The sequence below is a fragment of the Moschus berezovskii genome, chromosome 2 (assembly GCF_049115385.1).
Source record: "Moschus berezovskii isolate FMDL1 chromosome 2, NW_MosBer_1.0, whole genome shotgun sequence".
NCBI lineage: Eukaryota > Metazoa > Chordata > Mammalia > Artiodactyla > Moschidae > Moschus > Moschus berezovskii.
Window position 1 is genome coordinate 103,456,083 of NC_142461.1, and position 20,445 is coordinate 103,476,527.

The 20,445-nt window shown below is 34.8% G+C and overlaps 1 protein-coding gene across 3 annotated transcripts in view; it reads left to right on the top strand.

The window, feature by feature from the left end:
• Positions 1-19,090, top strand: part of TANK (TRAF family member associated NFKB activator) — a 102,241-nt gene extending 83,151 nt beyond the window's left edge. For all 3 annotated transcript variants that reach the window (XM_055396906.2, XM_055396905.2, XM_055396907.2), the window contains exons 5-8: positions 7,845-7,921; positions 8,553-8,668; positions 14,235-14,806; positions 18,233-19,090. In XM_055396906.2, coding sequence (XP_055252881.1) covers positions 7,845-7,921; positions 8,553-8,668; positions 14,235-14,806; positions 18,233-18,409 — 942 coding nt within the window. In that variant the 3' untranslated portion in view covers positions 18,410-19,090. The remainder of the gene's footprint in view (positions 1-7,844; positions 7,922-8,552; positions 8,669-14,234; positions 14,807-18,232) is intronic.
• The last annotated feature ends 1,355 nt before the right edge of the window (positions 19,091-20,445 follow it).

Sequence of the window (20,445 nt, forward strand, 5' to 3'; positions counted from 1 at the left end):
TAAATATTATACTGGTAGCCAAAAAATTATCAAGAAAGAAAAGCTGCTCACTAGGGTGAAAAACTGTCAAATGAGCATTAAGCAGAAGGTGAACTTTAGGAACAGTCATTGGATTGGTGATGAAGACATCTCTAGAAAACCATGGTGAATCCTCAAAAGAATGGAGGGGTTAAAAGAAAATTGAGTTTGGAAGTTCATCTTATATTACAGTGAGGAATGAGTACTGAGCAAACCAGTCCTCTACAAATAACAGTAATAATTGTGCAACATACAAAACAATTATCTGAGGACTTTGGATATGAACTTTGCATATTTTGGAGAGGAGTCAAAATGTGGAGCATATAATTGGCTCAGAGTAAATTCACAAATTTTCTGTGGTTTTGTCTTGAGGGTGGCCACAGTTCTAGTGGCTGAAATTCCAATTGAAAGCCTACCACCATCCTGGCTGTAAGAACCAGAAAAGAAAAGGAGCCCAGAATAACAACTGTCACCAGAGAGGGAAGGAGCCCCGTAGAGGAGAGAGCCAGAGAAAATGAACTCAAAGTTCTGTGTTTGAACTGAGCCTCAGTCTCTGGATCTTCCCAAAACCAAGGATGTGTGGGCGCACTGAAAGCAGTTTGCAGCTAAAGCATAAAGGAGTGAGCTGAGATCTGAGCTGCTGGTCTTCAGAGGAGTGATAGTGTGGAGTCTGCGTCTAAACAACTTAATTACCTGGCGAAAACAAACATCAACACCCTTTGGCACCATAAAATAGTGTCTCCCCAATGGAATATTCACAATGTTTGGGGTATAGTCCAAAATTATTCAACATATGGTGAGTCAAGAAAATATCACCCAGTTTCAAGGGAACAGATAGATAATCAAAAGATAATGTACCAACTGAGATTATCAAACAAGGATTTTCAGTCAGCTACTATAACTATGTCCAGTTGTCTATTAGGAGGTATTTAGGGAGGCAGGTAGAGAAGTAAGGTTTTGAAAGGATAGAATTAACAGTAAGGTACTCCAGTTGTCATGCGTTGTCAGATGTTAGCTTTTAATGACAAGGTTGAGAAACACTTTAAACTGAAATTTTGGTTAAGAAACTGTTGCCAAATTGCCTCTGAGAATACATGAACTGGTTTGTAAAGCTTCAGTAAATCTATCCAGGTGAAATTTCTTCTTGACATTCTTGAGCACAAAAAAAGGCCATACCAAAACTTTATTTCCCCAGGTAATATTTAAACATCAAAACTTGGCTTATAACTATGCCTCACTGAGAACTATATTTGTTATATGACAGACAAGTTTTAGAATCTTAACATTAGTTTCCATTGGTGCAACGTGTTGGTGTTATCCATCTTCCTCACCATGCTAGATGAAGTGAAGTGAAAGTCACTGAGTAATGTTCAACTCTTTGTGACCCCACGGACTATATATAGTCCATGGAATTCTCCGGGCCAGAATACTGGAGTGGGTAGCCTTTCCCTTCTCCAGGTTAGATAACCTTACTATTTTACTGCTCTAGCTATTAAGACCTATAAACCAAGAAGCTGATAGCCTGGGGCAGTAAGACTTGGGTTCCAGTTGTAGCTTCTCTTTCTACTAGACAGTAGACAAATTATTTGACCTCTCCAAAGCCTTAGTAACTGTTGTTTAGTCACTAAGTCATGTACGACTCTTTGCAACTCCATAGACTAGCCCTCCAGGCTCCTCTGTCCATGGTATTTCCCAGGCAAGAATACTAGAGTGGGTTGCCATTTCTTTCTCCAGGGGATGTTCTGGACACAGGGATCGAACCTGCATCTTCTGCCACCAGGGAGGCCTCTAGCAAAGCCTCTAGCAAATGTTAAAATCAAATTCAAGTATTAATACTTAATTCACAAGATTGAGCATCCTTGGTGGCTCAGTGGTAAAGAATCCATCTGCCAATACAAGAGATGCAAGTTCAATTCCTGGGAAGATCCCTTGTAGAAGGAAGTGGCCAACCTACTCCAGTATTCTTGCCTGGAAAATCCCATGGACAGAGGAAACTGGTGGACCACAGTCCATGGGGTTGCAAAGTCAGACACGACTTAGTGACTAAACAACAACAATTCACAAGATTATGTGGATTAAGTTAAATAATATATGTAAGTTGCTTAAATAACAGCTATTTTCATGAAGATATTCTCTCTTCACCGTGGTAATTATAAAACATAAAATGAATAGATAATGAAAAGAATTTTCCCAGATTATTTTGTTTTAAATGTAGTGTTAGGCAAAGGGGTGAGGGAAGTATGGGAAACCTTACTTTTAAAAATTAATCATTTAGTTTCTGTTCCACATAAAAAGGCATTCCCACAGTTATAATTATTTGTTAAGAAAATTCAGCAAGACAACTTTTTTTAATGTTTTATTGTAACATTGAGTTGATAGAAGTTTGGGGGTATTAACATGAACCCAAAATCCTATGAAGCACTTGGAACTAATTGGGATATTTAGTATTATTTTTATATTGTTTATTTTCTTGCCACTTGCTTCAGAACTCTGGGATGGATCCCATCTTGCCCTGGAATTGTTCCTGCACTGGCAGTGGATCTGCCTAGCACACTGCATCATACAGAACCAATAAGGCTCCTAGAATTTGTGCTCCTCTTGCTTTTCTAGATTTTCAGTAATACTACTGAGAGTGAGAGAACCATAGATTTCATATGGCCATAAGTTCTTATAATTACAATTTCTCTGTATTTTTTAAAATTCTACTTTGTCTTCAAACTTGTAATATGCTTTTATATTCTTATCAGATCTCTTGTAACTTTTTTGTTCCTTTTTTCTACTTTATGCTCTTCCCTTTCCCAGTCCATTTTTATCTCAGTATATCTAAACTAATAAATGCAACCTCAGTTTCTCCTTTAACATTTCATCCTTAGTTTCAGAAATCTAAGTGATAAGTGAATCCTTATTTTCAGTTTCTTTTTCCATTGCCCATTTTTCTTTTTCTGTAGTAAATTTTATTAAGCTAGTGTTTATAGCTATTCCACAGTTTATATTCCCTTTACTGATCCATCCCATCTCACCTTGACTTCTTGGTTGATATTGATTCCAAGTAAAAACTTAGCTCTCTTTTCTGCTTTAAAAGCATAATCTTGGAAGTAAAATCAAATATAGCCTACACTCAGTGGCCTGAGATACCGGAAAATAAATATTCCTTTTTCATGAAAGGATCTCAGCTAAATTTAGAGAGAATCTTTGATATGAATCCTAGAATAAAATGATAGTCATTGCTATAGTTCAAATACGTATCATTGAAGACTTACCACCTTTATTCAGTATTAGCCTTGTAAAGTTAATATTCCTTCCATATGAGAGAATATACCCTAAATGTATTGAAGAGTTTGAAATAACTCAATTTAATTTTGCTGACTTTAGTTGTTCAAAATTTTAAAAAACTAATGATTTTTAAGAAAAACTAATAAGAGTCAACTCGTTGCAGTTGACTCACTGGAAAAGACTCTGATGCTGGGAAAGGTTGGGGGCGGGAGGAGAAGGGGACGACAGAGAATGAGATGGCTGGATGGCATCACCGACTCTGTGGACATGAGTTTGAGTAAACTCCGGGAGTTGGTGATGGACAGGGAGGCCTGGCGTGCTGTGATTCATGGGGTCGCGGAGAGTCAGACACGACTAAGCGACTGAACTGAATAAGAGTCAACTAATGATTCTGATTAAACTTGTTTTTTGCATTTCTTCTCCCTTAGCTTTTTGGAGGTATAAATTTGACAAATAAAAATTCTATATATTTACAGTGTGTAACATGTTTTGATATATGTATACATTATGAGATGATCACCACAGTCAAGCTAATTAACATATCTATCACTTCATATAATTATTTTTCTTTTTTATTGTGGTGAAAACATTTAAGATTTATACTCTTAGCAGATTTCAAGTATACAGTATAGTAGTATTAACTGTAGTTGTCATACTCTGCTTTAGATCTCCAGAATTGATCCATCTTGTGTGACTTAAACTTTGTACTCAACCTCTCCCCCCTACCTTCCCCCAAACCCTGGCAGCCACAGTTCTACACTGCTTCTATGAGTTTGACTTTTTTAGATTTCACATATAAGTGAGATTGTGCTATATTTGTTTTTCTGTGCCTGTCTTATCTTATTCTACATAACATAATGTCCTCTAGATTTATCCATATTGTCTCAAATGACAGAATTTTCTTCTTTTTTAAAGCTGATATCTTCAGCCTTAAAATATGTGTGTGTGTGTATACACACAATATTCTATTGCATAGATACCATGTTTTCTTTCACTACTCATCCATCATCAGTTGACACATAGGTTGAATTCATATGTTTGCTATTGTGAATCATTTCTGTATTTTTTACATTGATTTAGAAAAAGAACAAAATACTTTTAGTGCCAGATATTAAAAAGGCAGGCATTAGGGGAAATATACATTTCTTTCTTTGAAATGTTGATGTGTGACAAATCTTGGATTGCAACACAAAAATATTTGCTGTTATCATATGCATTAAGAATAAGAAGGATTTGGACTAATGAAATATTAGCACTTTTTTATTTTTCTCCTTCTTAAATATCTTTGCATATTTAACTAGGTCTTGAACAGAACATTTTTTTATATATACTACTCATCTGTGAGAAACCTAAATTGATTTACACTAAAACAAATTCTCCCAATTTACATAAGAGGAAATTTAAGGAATCATTTCACAACGTCTTCCAACTGTTTCAAATGGGTTTATCTTAATGATTTAGTTGAATGACTTATCCAGTGCCATACTGGAAGTGTAAATGAAAAGTACGACGTGTAAAACTCTTATTTCAGTATTCATTCCACAAGTTCGCCATTTCCAAACTAGTACTTGGAACAGTTTATAATGTTAAGTATTTTAAGTTTTAGTACCTCAAAATAAATTCATTTGTTGAATGATTTCATGTTAAAGTCTCCTAAAATATAACGTTCAGAGTTTTCTTGCTTCCTTATCTGAAGTTGTAGTAACTTCAACTTCCTGCAATGCAGGACTCACCTGGATAATATTTGAAAATAGCAAAATATTAGTGATCTCTTCTAATGTTTAGTTACTCTCTGAGATGCTCACAAAACTGAGTAGTCTTCATTAGGTAAGATAATTTTACCATTTAAAAGAAATTCTGAGCTTTTGAGTTGCTACTAACTCTGCTAATCTTAAATCCTGTGAGAAAATAGATGATCTTTTTCAGAAAACTGCATTTGATTGCTACAATGGAAAATAACATTAACTTTCTCTACCCATTCTAGATAAACCCTGCTTCAAAATGTCAGAGAACTACTTTCCTTTATTTTTTTAACTAACATGTTAAGATCTCTTGAATTTTCTCTTGGGATGTGGGACATAAAAATTTCATTTGAAATATAACAATAGTAACAAATAATAGTAAGTAGAGCTATTCCTAACTCCAAAGAAGCTTGAAGTCCTTAATTTAGATGCTTCAGAGATTCCTCAGTAAGTCTGTCTTCCTTTACCCCCTGCCAGTACAACCCAGGAATCTTTTCCAGATAAATTCAGAAGTCGACACGAGTTTTTTGACAAGCCAAACAAAAATTCATCGTTCTTTTCCTACCTTTTTCTTCACCTCTTTCTCCCCGCCCCCCCACCCCCGACCCGTTAGTCTTCAGGCTTCAGTTTCAGAAGCAGTCATTCCTACTTTATGTCTGAATCAGTATACTTTGAAAACTGGAATAGTCTTCATACTGTTTTCTTTAACTTCATTTTCAGGCTAAAATATAGGAGTTACTTCTCTTTGGTTATTTCTAGCTCCTAAGAGAATTTTTTTTTCTTTTTCCATGTTGAGAATTTCAGATACTAAATTTTAAAAGGAGATTATTAGTCAGTTTAATCACCTTTTTTATTATTTAAATTGTCAGATGTTTCTGTTCTCTTAATATTACCTCTTCTCTATTTTGTTGCTATAGATTTAATATAACCTTTTAAGAGGTTTTTATTCTTGTAGTGTCCTGACATGATTGGTTAGCTTTAAAATGTTGCCTTTTTGCCTAGTCTACACTAAAATCTACTGAGTGTTCTAATTGCACATAACACTAAAGAAAAACCTTGTCTACCACTTTTAAAAACAAACTGTTAATGTGAAAATGTCTTTTATATGACTGCTTTATAAAGCTCAGTGTGTGCACACTTGCATGCTTAGTCACTTCAGTTATGTCCGACTCTTTGGACAGTATCCCACTAGGCTCCTTCGTCCGTGGGATTCTCTAGCCAAGAATACTGGAGGGGTTGCAATGTCCTTGTCCAGGGGATTTCCTGACCCAGGGATCAAATCCATTCTCCTGCATCTCTAGCTTTGCAGGTGGCTTCTTTACCCACTGAGCCACCTGGGAAGCCATAAAGCGCATCAAAGCAGTTTTAATCCAGAAGAAATGGGCTAAATATTGCAGACAAAAAGTATGCATCAGCAAATGATCTTTGTTTTACATTAGTATGAAAATATAATATATAAAATTGCATATGTTTGTGTTGCCAAGATTATATTTTACTACTTACTATAAACTAATAACACTATTTTAGAAATGTTAAGCAAACACTAGTATTTAGAAAAAGCTGGAAAAATTGAACAATAAACTGAAGAAATTGGAGAAGATACGAATTTTAAGAAAAACAAACTAGAATCAGATTTTTCCCTAAAGAACAAACAATACTCTTAAGAAACTGAAAAAACCTATTGGAAAGTAAGGGTATAAGGGAGATGTACTCAGGGGCTAAGCAATGAAGTAAAATTATCCATGTTAGTAATAGCTACAATGACCTTAATTGAATGAAATCTGAAAAGTTACTTAATACAAAATATTGGTTTGAATTTGAACTTAAATTTAAGGTCCCATGCAGTTTTGCCAAATTATAAATAATTGAATAATATTAAGATTTTTTCAGATATTTGAATTTATCAATTTGTAGTTTTAAAAGGTACAGAAAGTTCTCTAGGTGTGATTTTTAAAAAATCGAAACTATGCTACATGTTCCTTAATGTTGACTTGTGTCATGATAAGTGTAATACCAGTGGAAGCCACAGGGTGGTGGCAAGAACTTGTGTTAAAGGAGCTTAAATTCATAATTGCACTGTCTTTAAAAATGCTTGTTAATTGCTAAAGAGCTGTAACTTGGTTTTCTTTATTCCTCTTATACAGCTGCATTTCTCATCAAAGAATCTATAGCAAAATACAAAGACACTGATTTAGATGTATAGGCCAATAATGGAAAAGAAGTAAACTCACATGGATTTTTTTCCTAAAGTTTCTAGTCATGTCAGATGCTTGGTGATCAGAGTAGCAATTTCATCAAGATATGAATTTGAGGAAATTCCTTGAATTATCAATACTGGACATAGTATTGAAGTTACAGAAATATTTCATGACTTCATCTTATTTTTCTACTTTCATTTTCCTTTTTCCACTGAATGTTCTCATTCTTTAAAAATCTGTTGTAATATATACATATATATGGGGCTTCCCTGCCTGATGCCTTACCTTTGAAGTAAACAAAGAATCTGCAGCAATGCAAGAGACCAGGGTTCAATCACTGGGTCAGGAAGATTCCCTGGAGAAGAGAATGACTGCTCACTCCAGTATGCTTACCTGGAGAATCCCATGAACAGAGGAACCTGGAGGGCCACAGTCCATGGGGTCACAAAGAGTTGGACATGACTGAGGGACTAACACTTTCACTTTAATATATATAAACATATATATGTAAAACTAACTAAACTTACTTTTCAGTGAGGAAGATAAATTTTCCATTGTTTTTCTCATTTGAGTTTGGAAGCAATTTAAAGTGGTAATCATTTATATCTTTAAGGTAAGAAGACAAGAGGTTTCCTCTCCAAGAAAAGAAACTTCACCAAGGAGTCTTGGCACTCCTTTATTTCATGAAAGGTATTTCTGTATCCTTTGCCACTCTACAAATTATAAATATTGAAATACATTTTTATTTACATATTTAAGTTTTTAGCAATTGTAAGAAACAGCAACCTTTTAAAACTAGAAGAGATGAACTCGTCTTCTCCATGTTAAAATGACCTAAATAAGTCATACAGTTAATATCAGAGATGGTTCTAAAAACTGAATTCTCTGAAGTTCTCCTGTTTCAGTAGAACAAGTATTATGGCCACATCATTTTATATGGATAGATCTTTAATCTTTTCAATGTGAAAAATAAAAAATTAAGTTTTTTCTGTTTAAAATATCCACAGAGGACAAAAAGTCAATACATTGCAGTTTCTAATGTAAGAATGAGACAATCAGCATAAGTGGAATATATGAATAATGAGACATGCTAGTTTGTGCAATATGTGTGTATTAGAACTTTATCACTTACTTTGTGCCTGGCTCACCAAATATTAAAGTTGTTTTAGGAAATATTGTCTAGGAATTGAAAATGATATTTTTAAACTTGTACCTTTCAGTAATTATTTTGTGGTACATTCAAAGGAGCTTGTAAATCAATCATGATATTTAAAATTTGAAGATATAGTCTTTACATTTTAAAATGTTGATTTATTTTTAGAAGCTATATAGAGAAGACTTTCTGGGATCTGAAAGAAGAATTTCATAGAATATGCTTGCTAGCTAAAGCACAAAAAGACCACTTAAACAAACTTAATGTACCAACCACTGCAACTGGTAAGGTTTGATTTAATATACAATAATGTTAATTTTATTGGTTGAAATTGATTTCTTTTTGATTGTGAAAATATTTCTAAATGCTTATTAAGTGCTGAGGATTATGACTTGTGCCTTTCACCACTTACAATGGGTAAGTACTGTTTAAATTCTGTAATTATTTCATTATATTTTTATTGCCCTCTTCCCTCTCTATTTTGTATGGCGCTATACAGATTGAATTGATTGACATAATTACTAATCCTCTTAATAAGAAGTCCTATCTTGGAAAAATAAATATAGGATATATCTCTCAAAATCTTCAGTTGCTATTGGGTATCTTATTAAAATTAATTGATATGTTAGTAAACAACCTAGAAGCTACACTATCATTTATGAGCTAAATAAAATTATAACATTAGATTTGTTTCTTAACTTCTGCTGAAAGTTAATTGGACACCGTAGATACATTCTTCTAATTTGATTAAAGAAATAAACATTTCACAGTTCATGAGTCCAGTTCTGTTGAAGGCACAAAGTGCAAATTTAGTATAAAATACAACTCAAAAGAAATATCTGTTTTACAGATATAGTTTGGTGTGGTTTTTAAAAGCTCTACCCTTCCCTAAAACCCCAGACAGACTTCTTGGTATTTGCTTCAGTAGTTAAATATGAATAGCAAAATACCAAGGATTGAATTTCGCTACCAAACACCTCTGTAAACAAAAGGAAGATAAACTGATCATTTATAATGATAAATTCTCCTTTACCCTTGTGATTTGAGATATTCTGCATACAGTTCTGAAGAGATGTGATTTACAGTTTTCAATCTGAAAGATGTTGCAGCAGTGCTAACACCCCTTTAATTAAAGATCACTTCCTATCTCTTAAAACTCATAGCTAGGCTACTTAAGAAATCATTTTATTGTGTAAATTTACTTTTTGCTTACTGCTACCATTTTGTTTTCAGAAAAGGTACACAGTGTTCTGTTGGAAAAGCAAAACAATCTTTGTAGATGGACATAGTTTACTTCCTTCCCTTTGCTGTACTTCCCCAGAAAGAGCTCTGATTTTTTACACTTTAATTTCTGTCATTTTCATGAGAAATTGATATTTTCTACAGACTGAAAACCCTAGGTACCTCTGAAGTAAAAGAATTATCTTTATTTAAAATCTACTAGCTATAGAGATACAGTACTTAAGAATTCATAAACATGCCTCTTTGAACATCAGCATCTTATCAAAACATTGTAATGGTGACATATTCATTGTTACACAGAGAACCTACCCATTATCAGTGGCATAATACTTTGACCATTTTTGAGTTACACAGGTCTAAATCTGAGTATGTATCTGTCAACTGGAATACTTAACAAGTGGAGTGTTTAACTTCAATTTCTTTCCCACTAAAACTGCTTCATAACAATATTCTTACATTTTATATTAACTGTGTCACAAATAATAAATACAGCATTATTCTTGAAATATTTTAGGTCTTTTGTGCTACAAACTCCTGTGAAGTTTTCTGACACCAAACAAACCACAATATCAAATATTATGCTTCTGAAAGGAGTAGATCAAAGGGGAAAAGAAGAAAAAGAAATATTTGGAGATGGGTTGGGGAAGATGCCTGCCTGTTCAGGTTTATTTTAAGGGTGAACACTATGTTGAATACAAATATGAAGTAACTGTTTTAATGTGATTTGCATAATATAGCTGGAAAGAGTATATTAGACATGATTGTCCCCTATGTTATTTTTTGTTAAAATTTGATTTTTGCTTTTAAGAAACAGATATAATTCATAAATTGCTAAGTTAGTAGAATTATAAATTTTCTTTTAATTTTTTCTTCTCATCCACATATGACAATAACCTTGAGCAGGATAAAGATGAAATGTATGCTTAAGCAATTACGGCTTCAGGAAGAGGTACTATTTGGTCCATGTTTTCAATGGGGATCAGGAGACGAGGATATAGTACTATAAGTTAAAACAACCGTTAGATCTTTTTCTTTTGTCATATACCAGATAATTAAACTGAGAAGTAGTCCAAATGGACAGCCTGTTCTTAAAATCTAGAAATCTAAAATTTAGAGATAAGTGTCCTTGAAGTAAACAAAGTAGAAAGACAATTAGCTCACCTAATCATGTTTCTTAGTATAGTGTCAGAATGACAAGTGCTTTCATGCAGCTTGAGTTTTAAATTTTCTAAGCTTAGATTTCTAGTAGCCTTAGAAATCTTGGGTTTAAACAAAAAAAATTTTTTTGTAAATAGTAACTCTCATTGCTTGAACAGATTAATTCAGAAGATTAATGTGCCGAGAGGTATGCCAACTAGCTATACTGAAAGAAAACATATGCTTTTCTACACTTGTTTGGGTTTTCTATGTTTTGTTCACAAAGGAGATAGATATGCTTCTGGAAAAGAAATTTAATGCACATTTCTATCATTTTAGAGATTCTTTTCTATAACGTAGAAAGCAGCACGTTCAACAGGCTCTAGAGTTAGGCCGCCTGAACTCCAGTTCCAGATCTACCGCTCATTCACTAGCTGTGTAGCCCTGGAATTAACCCCTGAATTAATACACAATGGTTATAAGTTTGTAGCACCTAGAAGTTCTGTTAATGTTAGTGGTTGTCATTAGCAGCAGCAGCAGATTCTTTCTCATTCACCCTGTTCTATTGAAGAACATTTAGATTAAGTGTTTCCTCCTTCTCAGGTGTTAACAAAATTCAGTTACCTCAAGAGGTGGTTTTCCTGATATATTATTTGCAATTAGTAAGTATAATCTACAAAGAAAGTACTATTTGCTAGAATTTCCTACCATTTTTTAAGTCTACTACCAGGAAAAATGACGAGAGTTAATGGACTTTAAGAACCTCAGAGGACAAAGAAATCCTGCCAACCAGTTGTGCTTGATCTTAATTACTATACCACTTCCCTTGTGGCTCAGCTGGTAAAGAATCTGCCTGCAATGCAGGAGACCTGGGTTTGATCCCTGGGTTGGGAAGAGCCCCTGGAGAAGGAAAAGGCTACCCACTCCAGTATTCTGGCCTGGAGAATTCCATGGACTCTATAGTCCATGGGGTTGCAAAGAGTCGGACACGACTGAGAGACTTACACTTTCACTTTCACTCCTAGTTACAGACAGATTATCTAGCAAATGTAGATTATTATACTAAGCTCCATGGAAAAGAGAACACAGATTCATTCAGAATGCATTTATTGAGGGCATACTACGTGCAAGTTCTGAGCAAGGTACTGGAGAAAGTAGGAAACAAAACATAGTTTAGGACCTCAAGAAATCTACCTTAATGGGAAAAAGAGCTAATTTGCAAATAAAATGAGAGTGTTTAGTCCTCAGGGCACCCACAAGTCATTACTAAACTAGTCATGGGAAGCCAGAGCCAGCCATCCAGAGAAGTGAATGCCGAAGCCAAGAAATGAAGAGCATATAAGAGTGAGGCAAAGAGTAACAGAGTGGGCAGTTCAGATAGTCTCACAGCATGTGCAGAGACCCAGAGACAAGAGAATATGGCCTTTTGGACAATTGTACCAAAGTTCATTAAAGCTGGAGTAAGGAGTGGAGCAGGTGTGGTGAAAGATGACAGCATAGAGAGGTGATCAAGGATCAGTCATGCCCAGTTTTATATGAATTTTAGGGCTGAAGGTCTTGGAGAGCCATGAAAAGGTTTTATTAAGAAAATAACCTGACCAAATACGTATTTTAGAAAAACTAAGGCAGGGTAGGGGAAAGCAGTGTAGATAGTGGAGTGGATATGAGAAAAATTTAGATGCAAGGAAGCGGTTCAAAGGCTGCTGTAGTTAATCCAGTAAGAGAAGATGGAACATACTAGAGAGAGGCAGAGGTATGTAACAGGATGAACTGAAGAAGCTGTTGGCATCGTACTACAATCATGTCCAAACAGTAAACATCTTGTGTTGGAATGTAGCTTGGCAAAGAAGAGAAAGGTGTTATGAGACTGTAAACACCAAAAGGAAAGGAAAAGAACGACATTTGTTAAGTGCTTACTGATCTGGGCCAATGCTGTATTGCACAGTGCTCTCTATACCCTGTCTGCTTAAATTGGCATCATTGGTTAATGTACAGCTTCACTGATGACTACCTTTTTAGCATGCTGATGAAAAAAAAAAAAATCACCAGGCTTCCCTGGTGGCTCAGATGATAAAAGCGTCTGTCTGCGATGCAGGAGACCCAAGTCCAATCCCTGGGTCAGGAAGATCCAGTGGTGAAAGAAATGGCAACCCACTCTAGTACTCTTGCCTGGAAAATTCCATGGATAGAGGAGCCTGGTGGGCTACAGTGCATGGGCTTACTAAGAGTTGGACACAACTGAGCGACTTCACTTTCACTTAAAAAAATTTTTTTTTTTTTTTACCATTTGTCCATTTAATGAAAATATACATATTACCAGTCTCCACTTTCACTGTCTTCTAGAAGTAACATTGTGGGGCATAATTTAGCTTTTTCTAATCTCTCGATGTCATCAACATGGAGAGTGCTTTGATCATTTATTTTTTTTTTTGCATTGAAAAACGTCACCCTTGTTGGCCCTTCACTGAACTGTAGTGTTTTCTGAGTTCTTATATCTGAGTTCTTGTCTCGTGCTTTCAGCTCTTACTGATAACTGCATCTGCTTTCAACAATTCAGGTCCATACCTTGTAGTTTGCTGCTTTTAACCAGCTATGAACTAGGCAGACATCATCAAGCTTGTTAGAATGAATCTAAAATGAGAATAAGAACAAAATTCATCTGTGGACCTTGTGGCTCTAAACCTGACTCCTCAAAAGCACTATTTTCTTATTCTCTAGCTTTTGCCTATGTCCTTGAGAGCTGAATTTGTTGGAAAAGTATCTTCTAGATAAATGAGCTTTGGAGTTTCTAATATGTACCTGATAACTACCTGTTATCTAGAGAGGCCTTTTCTAAATGAGAAAATCCTATATTCACATAGTTTTCTGAACATGCATCCTAAAATTTCATCCTTCTTTTGCTTCCAGTCTTTTCTCTCCCTAACACCTACCACCACCACTCCCTCACACAGAGTAGACAGTGGCTAAGCTGATTGGTGATATATTAATATTTGTCACACAGACATGTTATAGGGGAGTAAATGACCTAATTCATATAGATTGTTAACCTGTACAGTATATTAATATATATATGACTGGTAAGGAGTTTCCCTTTTAATAACTAAGCAAGCTAACAGTTACAGTTTCCATTACTGACAAAATGTTGAAATGTATATACTATAAGCAAATGTTTTTAAGTGTAGAGCAGAATAACTGTGAACAAGACTGAAGGCTTACAGCACAAGACCTAGGAAAAGACAAAATAGTTAAACTGTGACTATTAAGTTATATTATTCCAGTTCACCCACTGGAGACTGCTAATATTTCTGTGTAAGATGGTTGCAAATGTAAAAAAAAAATGCCAGTTGTCTTCAGTTACTATAAAAACCAATAGAAAAAATAATACTCATCTATCCAAAGCTAATTGAACATTCAGATTTTTAAGAATGATTGAAATGCGACTGTTTTCCTTTTGTGTTTTTTTCACTGCAGAGACACAGTGCTCTATGCCTATACAGTGTACGGATAAAACAGATAAACAAGAAGTGCTGTTTAAGCCTCAGGCAAAAGATGATATAAATAGAGGAGCACCGTGCATCACATCTGTCACACCAAGAGGGCTGGGCCAAGATGAGGAAGACACATCTTTTGAATCACTTTCTAAATTCAATGTCAAGTTTCCACCTACGGACAATGACTCTACTTTCTTGCATAGCACTCCAGAAAGACCCGATGTCCTTGGTTCTGTCACATCTGAGAATGTGTGCCAGGATCAGTTTAATATGGAGCCCAGAGACAATCCAGGAAACTTTGTCAAAACAGAAGAAACTTTATTTGAAATTCAGGGAATTGACCCCATAGCTTCAGCTATACAAAACCTTCAAACAACTGACAAGACAAAACCCTCAAATACTTGTATTAGGACATCTCTGGATAGAGCTCCGTGTTTGCCACCTGGAGACCATAATGCATTATTTGTAAATACGTTCCCACCTCAGGACCCATCTGACGCACCTTTTCCTTCACTCGATTCCCCAGGAAAAGCTATCCGAGGACCTCAGCAGGTAACTGTTGTGCATTAACAAATATATTATGTGTGAACACACATTTTGCCATGCATGCACAGATACGCATCTCTTTCAGGTTATCAGACATCTTTTTTAAACTACTGACTAGCCAAGTTAAGCTTTCAACTAACAAAATCCAGGTCTTATAATAAATGACATGAAATTTAAAAGATGATTATGGCAAAGGTCTGTTTTAAAGTACCTTAAAATCTATGGCACATTTAAAAATACATGTAAACCTTATCTATATCTAGTGTGTGTCATTATCTTACCTAGTCCCATACTCAGATTTTTACTCAGTATCATTGTTATAATAAGATTCTTTATTAAATTTCATTCTGTGAAGCAGATGTCATTTTTTATCAAAAAGTTATATATATCATATATCATTTTTAATAAGTAAATAATCACGTAGTATGTTTCTATTTCTGAAAATAAGTGAACTGTCTTTCAAATAATACTTTTGTTGCAGTCTCATTTATGCAGTACTTAGGATCTGGAGGGTTTGGTTTTGGTTTCTAATCTGGCCCTGAACATGCAGCCTAATATATTTTTTAAATAATCTCTACATATGTATAATTTTTATCAAATTCTTTACTGTTTCTAAAGCTTGCAGACTACTCTCAGCCCACCCTTACGCCACCCCAGTCCCCTCCTACCCTCCCTTTTATTCAGGTGCTATTACAAAATGATTCTTTAAGTTTAAAAAAAATGAGGGGGGCGGGTGTTTAATGCCTGAAGACAACTGAAAAATATACAGTTGTTAAACAGAAGCTTGTAAAAAAAAATGCAGATTGATACAAGTGTCTAAAACAACTTGAGGACATTTGTTTGATTTCCTTTTGCCTTGAGATATTGTACTGAAAACCAAAACACACCAACAATTTGATTAATACTCTTTGGCTTTGTCAGTATTTTTATAGGTTATAGACTTTTAAATCCACATACAAAGAAGGCAGTAGTCAAGCTGTGGTATAGTTTAGCAGTGGAGAAAAGGAGGCAGCTCTGACAATAAGCTTTAATTATTGACTCACTTATGTTCTACATTGTACCTTGTTTTACATCATAGTCACAGTTATAGTTACTACTTAATGAAACAAATTAAACAATTTCATTTATTGCAAGTAGAATTCCTGTGGAGCTGTGAAGTACATCAGTTCTAATGCTTGTTACTTTTTTCTCCATTATATCTCTTGCTTGTTCTTTTACTAGTCTGTACAGTCATGTTTCAGTAGATGGCACCCTGCATTGTGCATTTGCTTTCTATGCTACAGCAAGGGAAACAGCTGGTATGTGATTACAACTTGATGGAAAAGTATTCAGCTTAAAAAATGCAGGAGAATTGGTGTTGAGCTGTCACAAGACATGGGGCATAAGGTTAGATAATTGATATTTTGGCAGAAAAGGCAGAGAAATTCGTTTGTTTTGAATGCTGTGTTACAGTTTAGGATTCAAAGGATATTTCTTAAAATGGGTTTTTTAAAACATTTTGTTTTATTTGCTTTAGTAAAGCTACTATGAGGAATACAGAATTCTTGAGTTGTTGATAACAAAAGGAAGTGAAATTTTGGTTTCATAATTCAGATTTTTACTTTTATATATTACTACTTAACACCTTTTTTATACATTCAGCTATCATAATAAAGCCTAAAATATATCTGTTTATTTTGCTCTATGTGATTTTCTTTTCTTCCTACTTTTGCTGAGTCAGTCATTGGGGTCCCAACCGAATTCTGTGAAAAGATCAAATCTGAACTAATAGCTCCTAACAGAAAAGGATAAGTATGGACTTTGAAAATAAATTGGCAGTAGAAAATTGGCTTATCAAATTTAAAGGCTAGTTTGCTCCTGAGCCTGTTACTGTTTTACTGATTTTAATTAAAAGTATCTTTAACTTAATAATCTTTTATTTATATCCATATCAGTTTCCCATTAGAATGGTACCTGTTAATTGTACTTTTTGTTTAAACTGCCAACACTAAAATTTAAGTCTAGTTAACTCTTACTTACTCACAGTTAGCACTGCTTTTATCATGGGAGAAAGGAAATTATTTCACCCCAATTTTCAAATATATATTTTAAATATTACTGTTTTTTGTTATAAAATTGCCACTTCTCACAAAAGGATTTGAGTCAATGTTATAAGCCCTCTGTACTGCTACTTGAATGTATCTGGGTGCTTAGACAGACTTTGTATATTTACACCAACTGTACACAGCTGTCCAGTAAAATGTTTATAAGAAGACAGTGATGACGTGAAACCCAAATGCTTCAATTAGTAATATACTGTTTACGTAATGATTGATTAACCAGGATGAAAGAGATTGGTTAAGGGAATGAAAACTAACACTGTGTCAAGAGTTGGATTAGGTTGTTATTTTAAAAGCAAATTAGTAATAGGAGCCCAAACAAAGGGCTCCTATTACTCTCTTTAAGTTGGCTTTTTGAGATGATTTTCCTCAAAGTGCCAGAGTTTAGTTATTTTAAGATAAGAAAGCAAATTTTAGAAATAATTTGGCTTACAGCATTTCAGAAAAACAAGATATTCTAGTCAACAAACATTTACAGAGCACCTACTCTTGAACTAAATGCTTTTCTCTTGCCCTTCTAAATTTTTTTTTTAATAGTAAATACAGTTAAGAGTATGTATGTGCTGCTTATTATACTGGAGGTAGTTCTCTTGAATTATGCTTTTCCATAATTCTTTAATTGGGCAACTGTTGACAGGCTTCACTTTATTTAGCCACAAGAAAGGGTAAGAAGGCCAAAGTATGCACTGTATAACAGAAGCAAAATAAGAAGTCAAAAGAATGCATCCAATGTTGGATTTTGTTGAATGGTTAAATATTTGAGATTTCAAAAAAGAACTGATCAATAGAATTCATTTCATACTTTAAAAATATTTTTTCAAAAATTAAAGTACTTATTTCTATGATTTATTCATTGTGGATTTGCTGGTAAATAGTAGTAAAATTTAAATTACTCTTGATCAAAATGCATGTTCACACACATCAGGTCTAGTGTGCTGTGTATTAATAAAGGTCCTATAACTGAAAGTTTCCAATTAAAATAAAAAATATAGAAGTTTAATTTTTTAAAGTCTCAGTATTGACTGTTGCACTAAAACTATTATCACTGTGGTAATGGGTATTAAAACATGCTGGTGTTAAAGCTGAAAGATTTTTTAGTTTGTGAAGCTAAAGTGTGTGACTGTGTATTTTAAGTGATTCTTTAAGTTAAGCTACACCCTTTATGAAAAAGAGAATTGAGTCATGTCCTCATGCCAATTCTATGGAAAGGTAATTTGCTTTCATATTAGGGAATTTCATATATATGTATATATCCCACTCAGAAAAGTTGAAATTCAGTGCAAGTTGATTTTAAATACAAATAACAGAAGATGTTTTTATTTGTTTCCTGCAGCCCATTTGGAAGCCTTTTCCTAATCAAGACAGTGACTTATCGGTACTAAGTGGCACAGGCTCCGAACTGCATATACCTCGAGTATGTGAATTCTGTCAAGCAGTTTTCCCACCATCCATTACATCCAGGGGGGATTTCCTCCGGCATCTTAATTCACACTTTAATGGGGAGACTTAAGATGCATTTGAAAACAGACATGTCAAGTTTTACGTGATGATTTTGGGTTTGTAATATTATATATTAATACTTCATTGCAAACTTAGCTCAAGATCATTTACTTAAAAATCCAGCCACTGCTATTTGAATTTTTTTCTAAACTTAATATTGTAACTGTCTTTTATTGCCTTTTAAAAGATTGTTTTGTACAAAGCTGTAATTCATTGTATTCATGTTTACAGTGTTTATTATGTATGGGATTATGCAATTGTATAACAATAATTTATGTTTTTTCAAATGTCTAAGCTTATTACTTGGATTTCTAGTTAGATCTATTGAATGTGGTGATGTCAGATGTTTATAGAGTTTTTTTAATTTGTTTTCATTTTAAAATTTAGATTATTTATGCATTGGGTGTTCTTTTTGAATAGACCTATAATAGAGAATATCAGACAAGATAAATATCTGAGTAAATACCAAACTTAAGACATTTGTTGCTCAGTGATAAAAATCACTGCTGGGATTATTAAAAAACTTTAGTTTTTTTTTTTTCTTTAATAATGACATAGGTTTAATTTTTTCTGTATGTATAGCTACATGATGAAGTTAGTTAAATATTAAGAGTTACTTATGCTATGATAGTTAATATGTTCTTTGTTCCTGAATAAAAAAATAAATCACATTTGGGGGAAATTCATAAAATTCATGTTTCTTTCCAATAATCTGAAAGAAGGGTGATACCAGATCTGGTGACATTTTATTACAACTAATAGATCACTTTGAAATTTAAAATTATTTTTCAGGCTAAACTTTCTAAAGGAACACATTTGTCTTTAATGGGAGCAAATCTAAAACCTTGTAAGGATTATTCATATTCATTAATTTATATTAGAAATGTTCACATTCTTGTTGAGAAATTAATTCATTGTTAGCAGCCTGATTGATGACCAGTGGAGTATATTTAAGAGAGAGGATATCAAATTCAGAAGGCTGCAGAATTTTGTTTAAAATCAGACTTCCCTATAATTCTTGTCATTTAGGTTTCTCTTCCCTTCCCCACCCCACTCTCAATTTTTTAAATTGTTTGAGGCATGGCTTCTCTTTTATGAAGTAAACACTGATTTGCAACTCTCAAAACAGAAATGTTTTGAGAAGAAGAAGCCTTCTTGGGAGCAAGTGTTTTAGAAAGCTGGAGGGAGGGAGGGTATCTGATAAGGGGTTGGAGCAGTTTGTTCATATTTCACCTGTGCCATGGTGAAGGGCCTTAGCTTGTGGAAGAATGAGAGTGGTGCCTCGACTTCTCAGGGTGCCAAGCACATCACATTGACATCTTCCTCACCAAGGTGACTGATTATTAGGCATTCACTGTGAAGGGTTCTGAGGCGCGTACATCTTTCATTGCCACTGGGGCTGAATGGAAATGCCTAGACAATCATCCAAGTCTCTTCCCTTCCCCCCTACCTCCCGCCCACCCAACCTTCCCTCTCACTCACTCCTCCCACACACAGGCAAAATTTAAAAAAACTTCCCAACGTATTCCAGCCAGAATATACTACTGCATCTATCTAGTGAAAGGGGATTCTTTTTCCTTCTCTTTTTCCTAGGTGAGGAAGAGTTCCTCTCTCACAGTTGACATCTACTAACCTACTGACAACGGAAGGAGATTATGGCCCTGAAGGGGACTCAGAGTGTATCATTGACTCTTCCAGTCCACCCCTTTCCCACCTCCATCACTTCTAGTAAGCGGGGAACTCTTGTTTTCTGGTAGGTTCCAGTGCTACCCCAATCTCCAACTTGTAAGGGCCAGAGGCCTGCTCAGGCCAAGGGACAGGCCGCCTGCAAACCCAGGCTCCAAGCCCGCATTGCAGAGGTGGCGCTGTCTGCAGCCTGATAAGTGGAGCGGGCACCCGCCGGGTCCCCTCTCTTAATCCTGAGTTGTGTAGGGGCTGCATCTTGGCATCTGCTACGCGTGGCCGGGTAAGAACAGCTCCCAGGTAAAAAAGCTTCACACGCGAAACGCTGAGTCTGAAAAAACCACCCCCGCCGAGGCGAGGCAG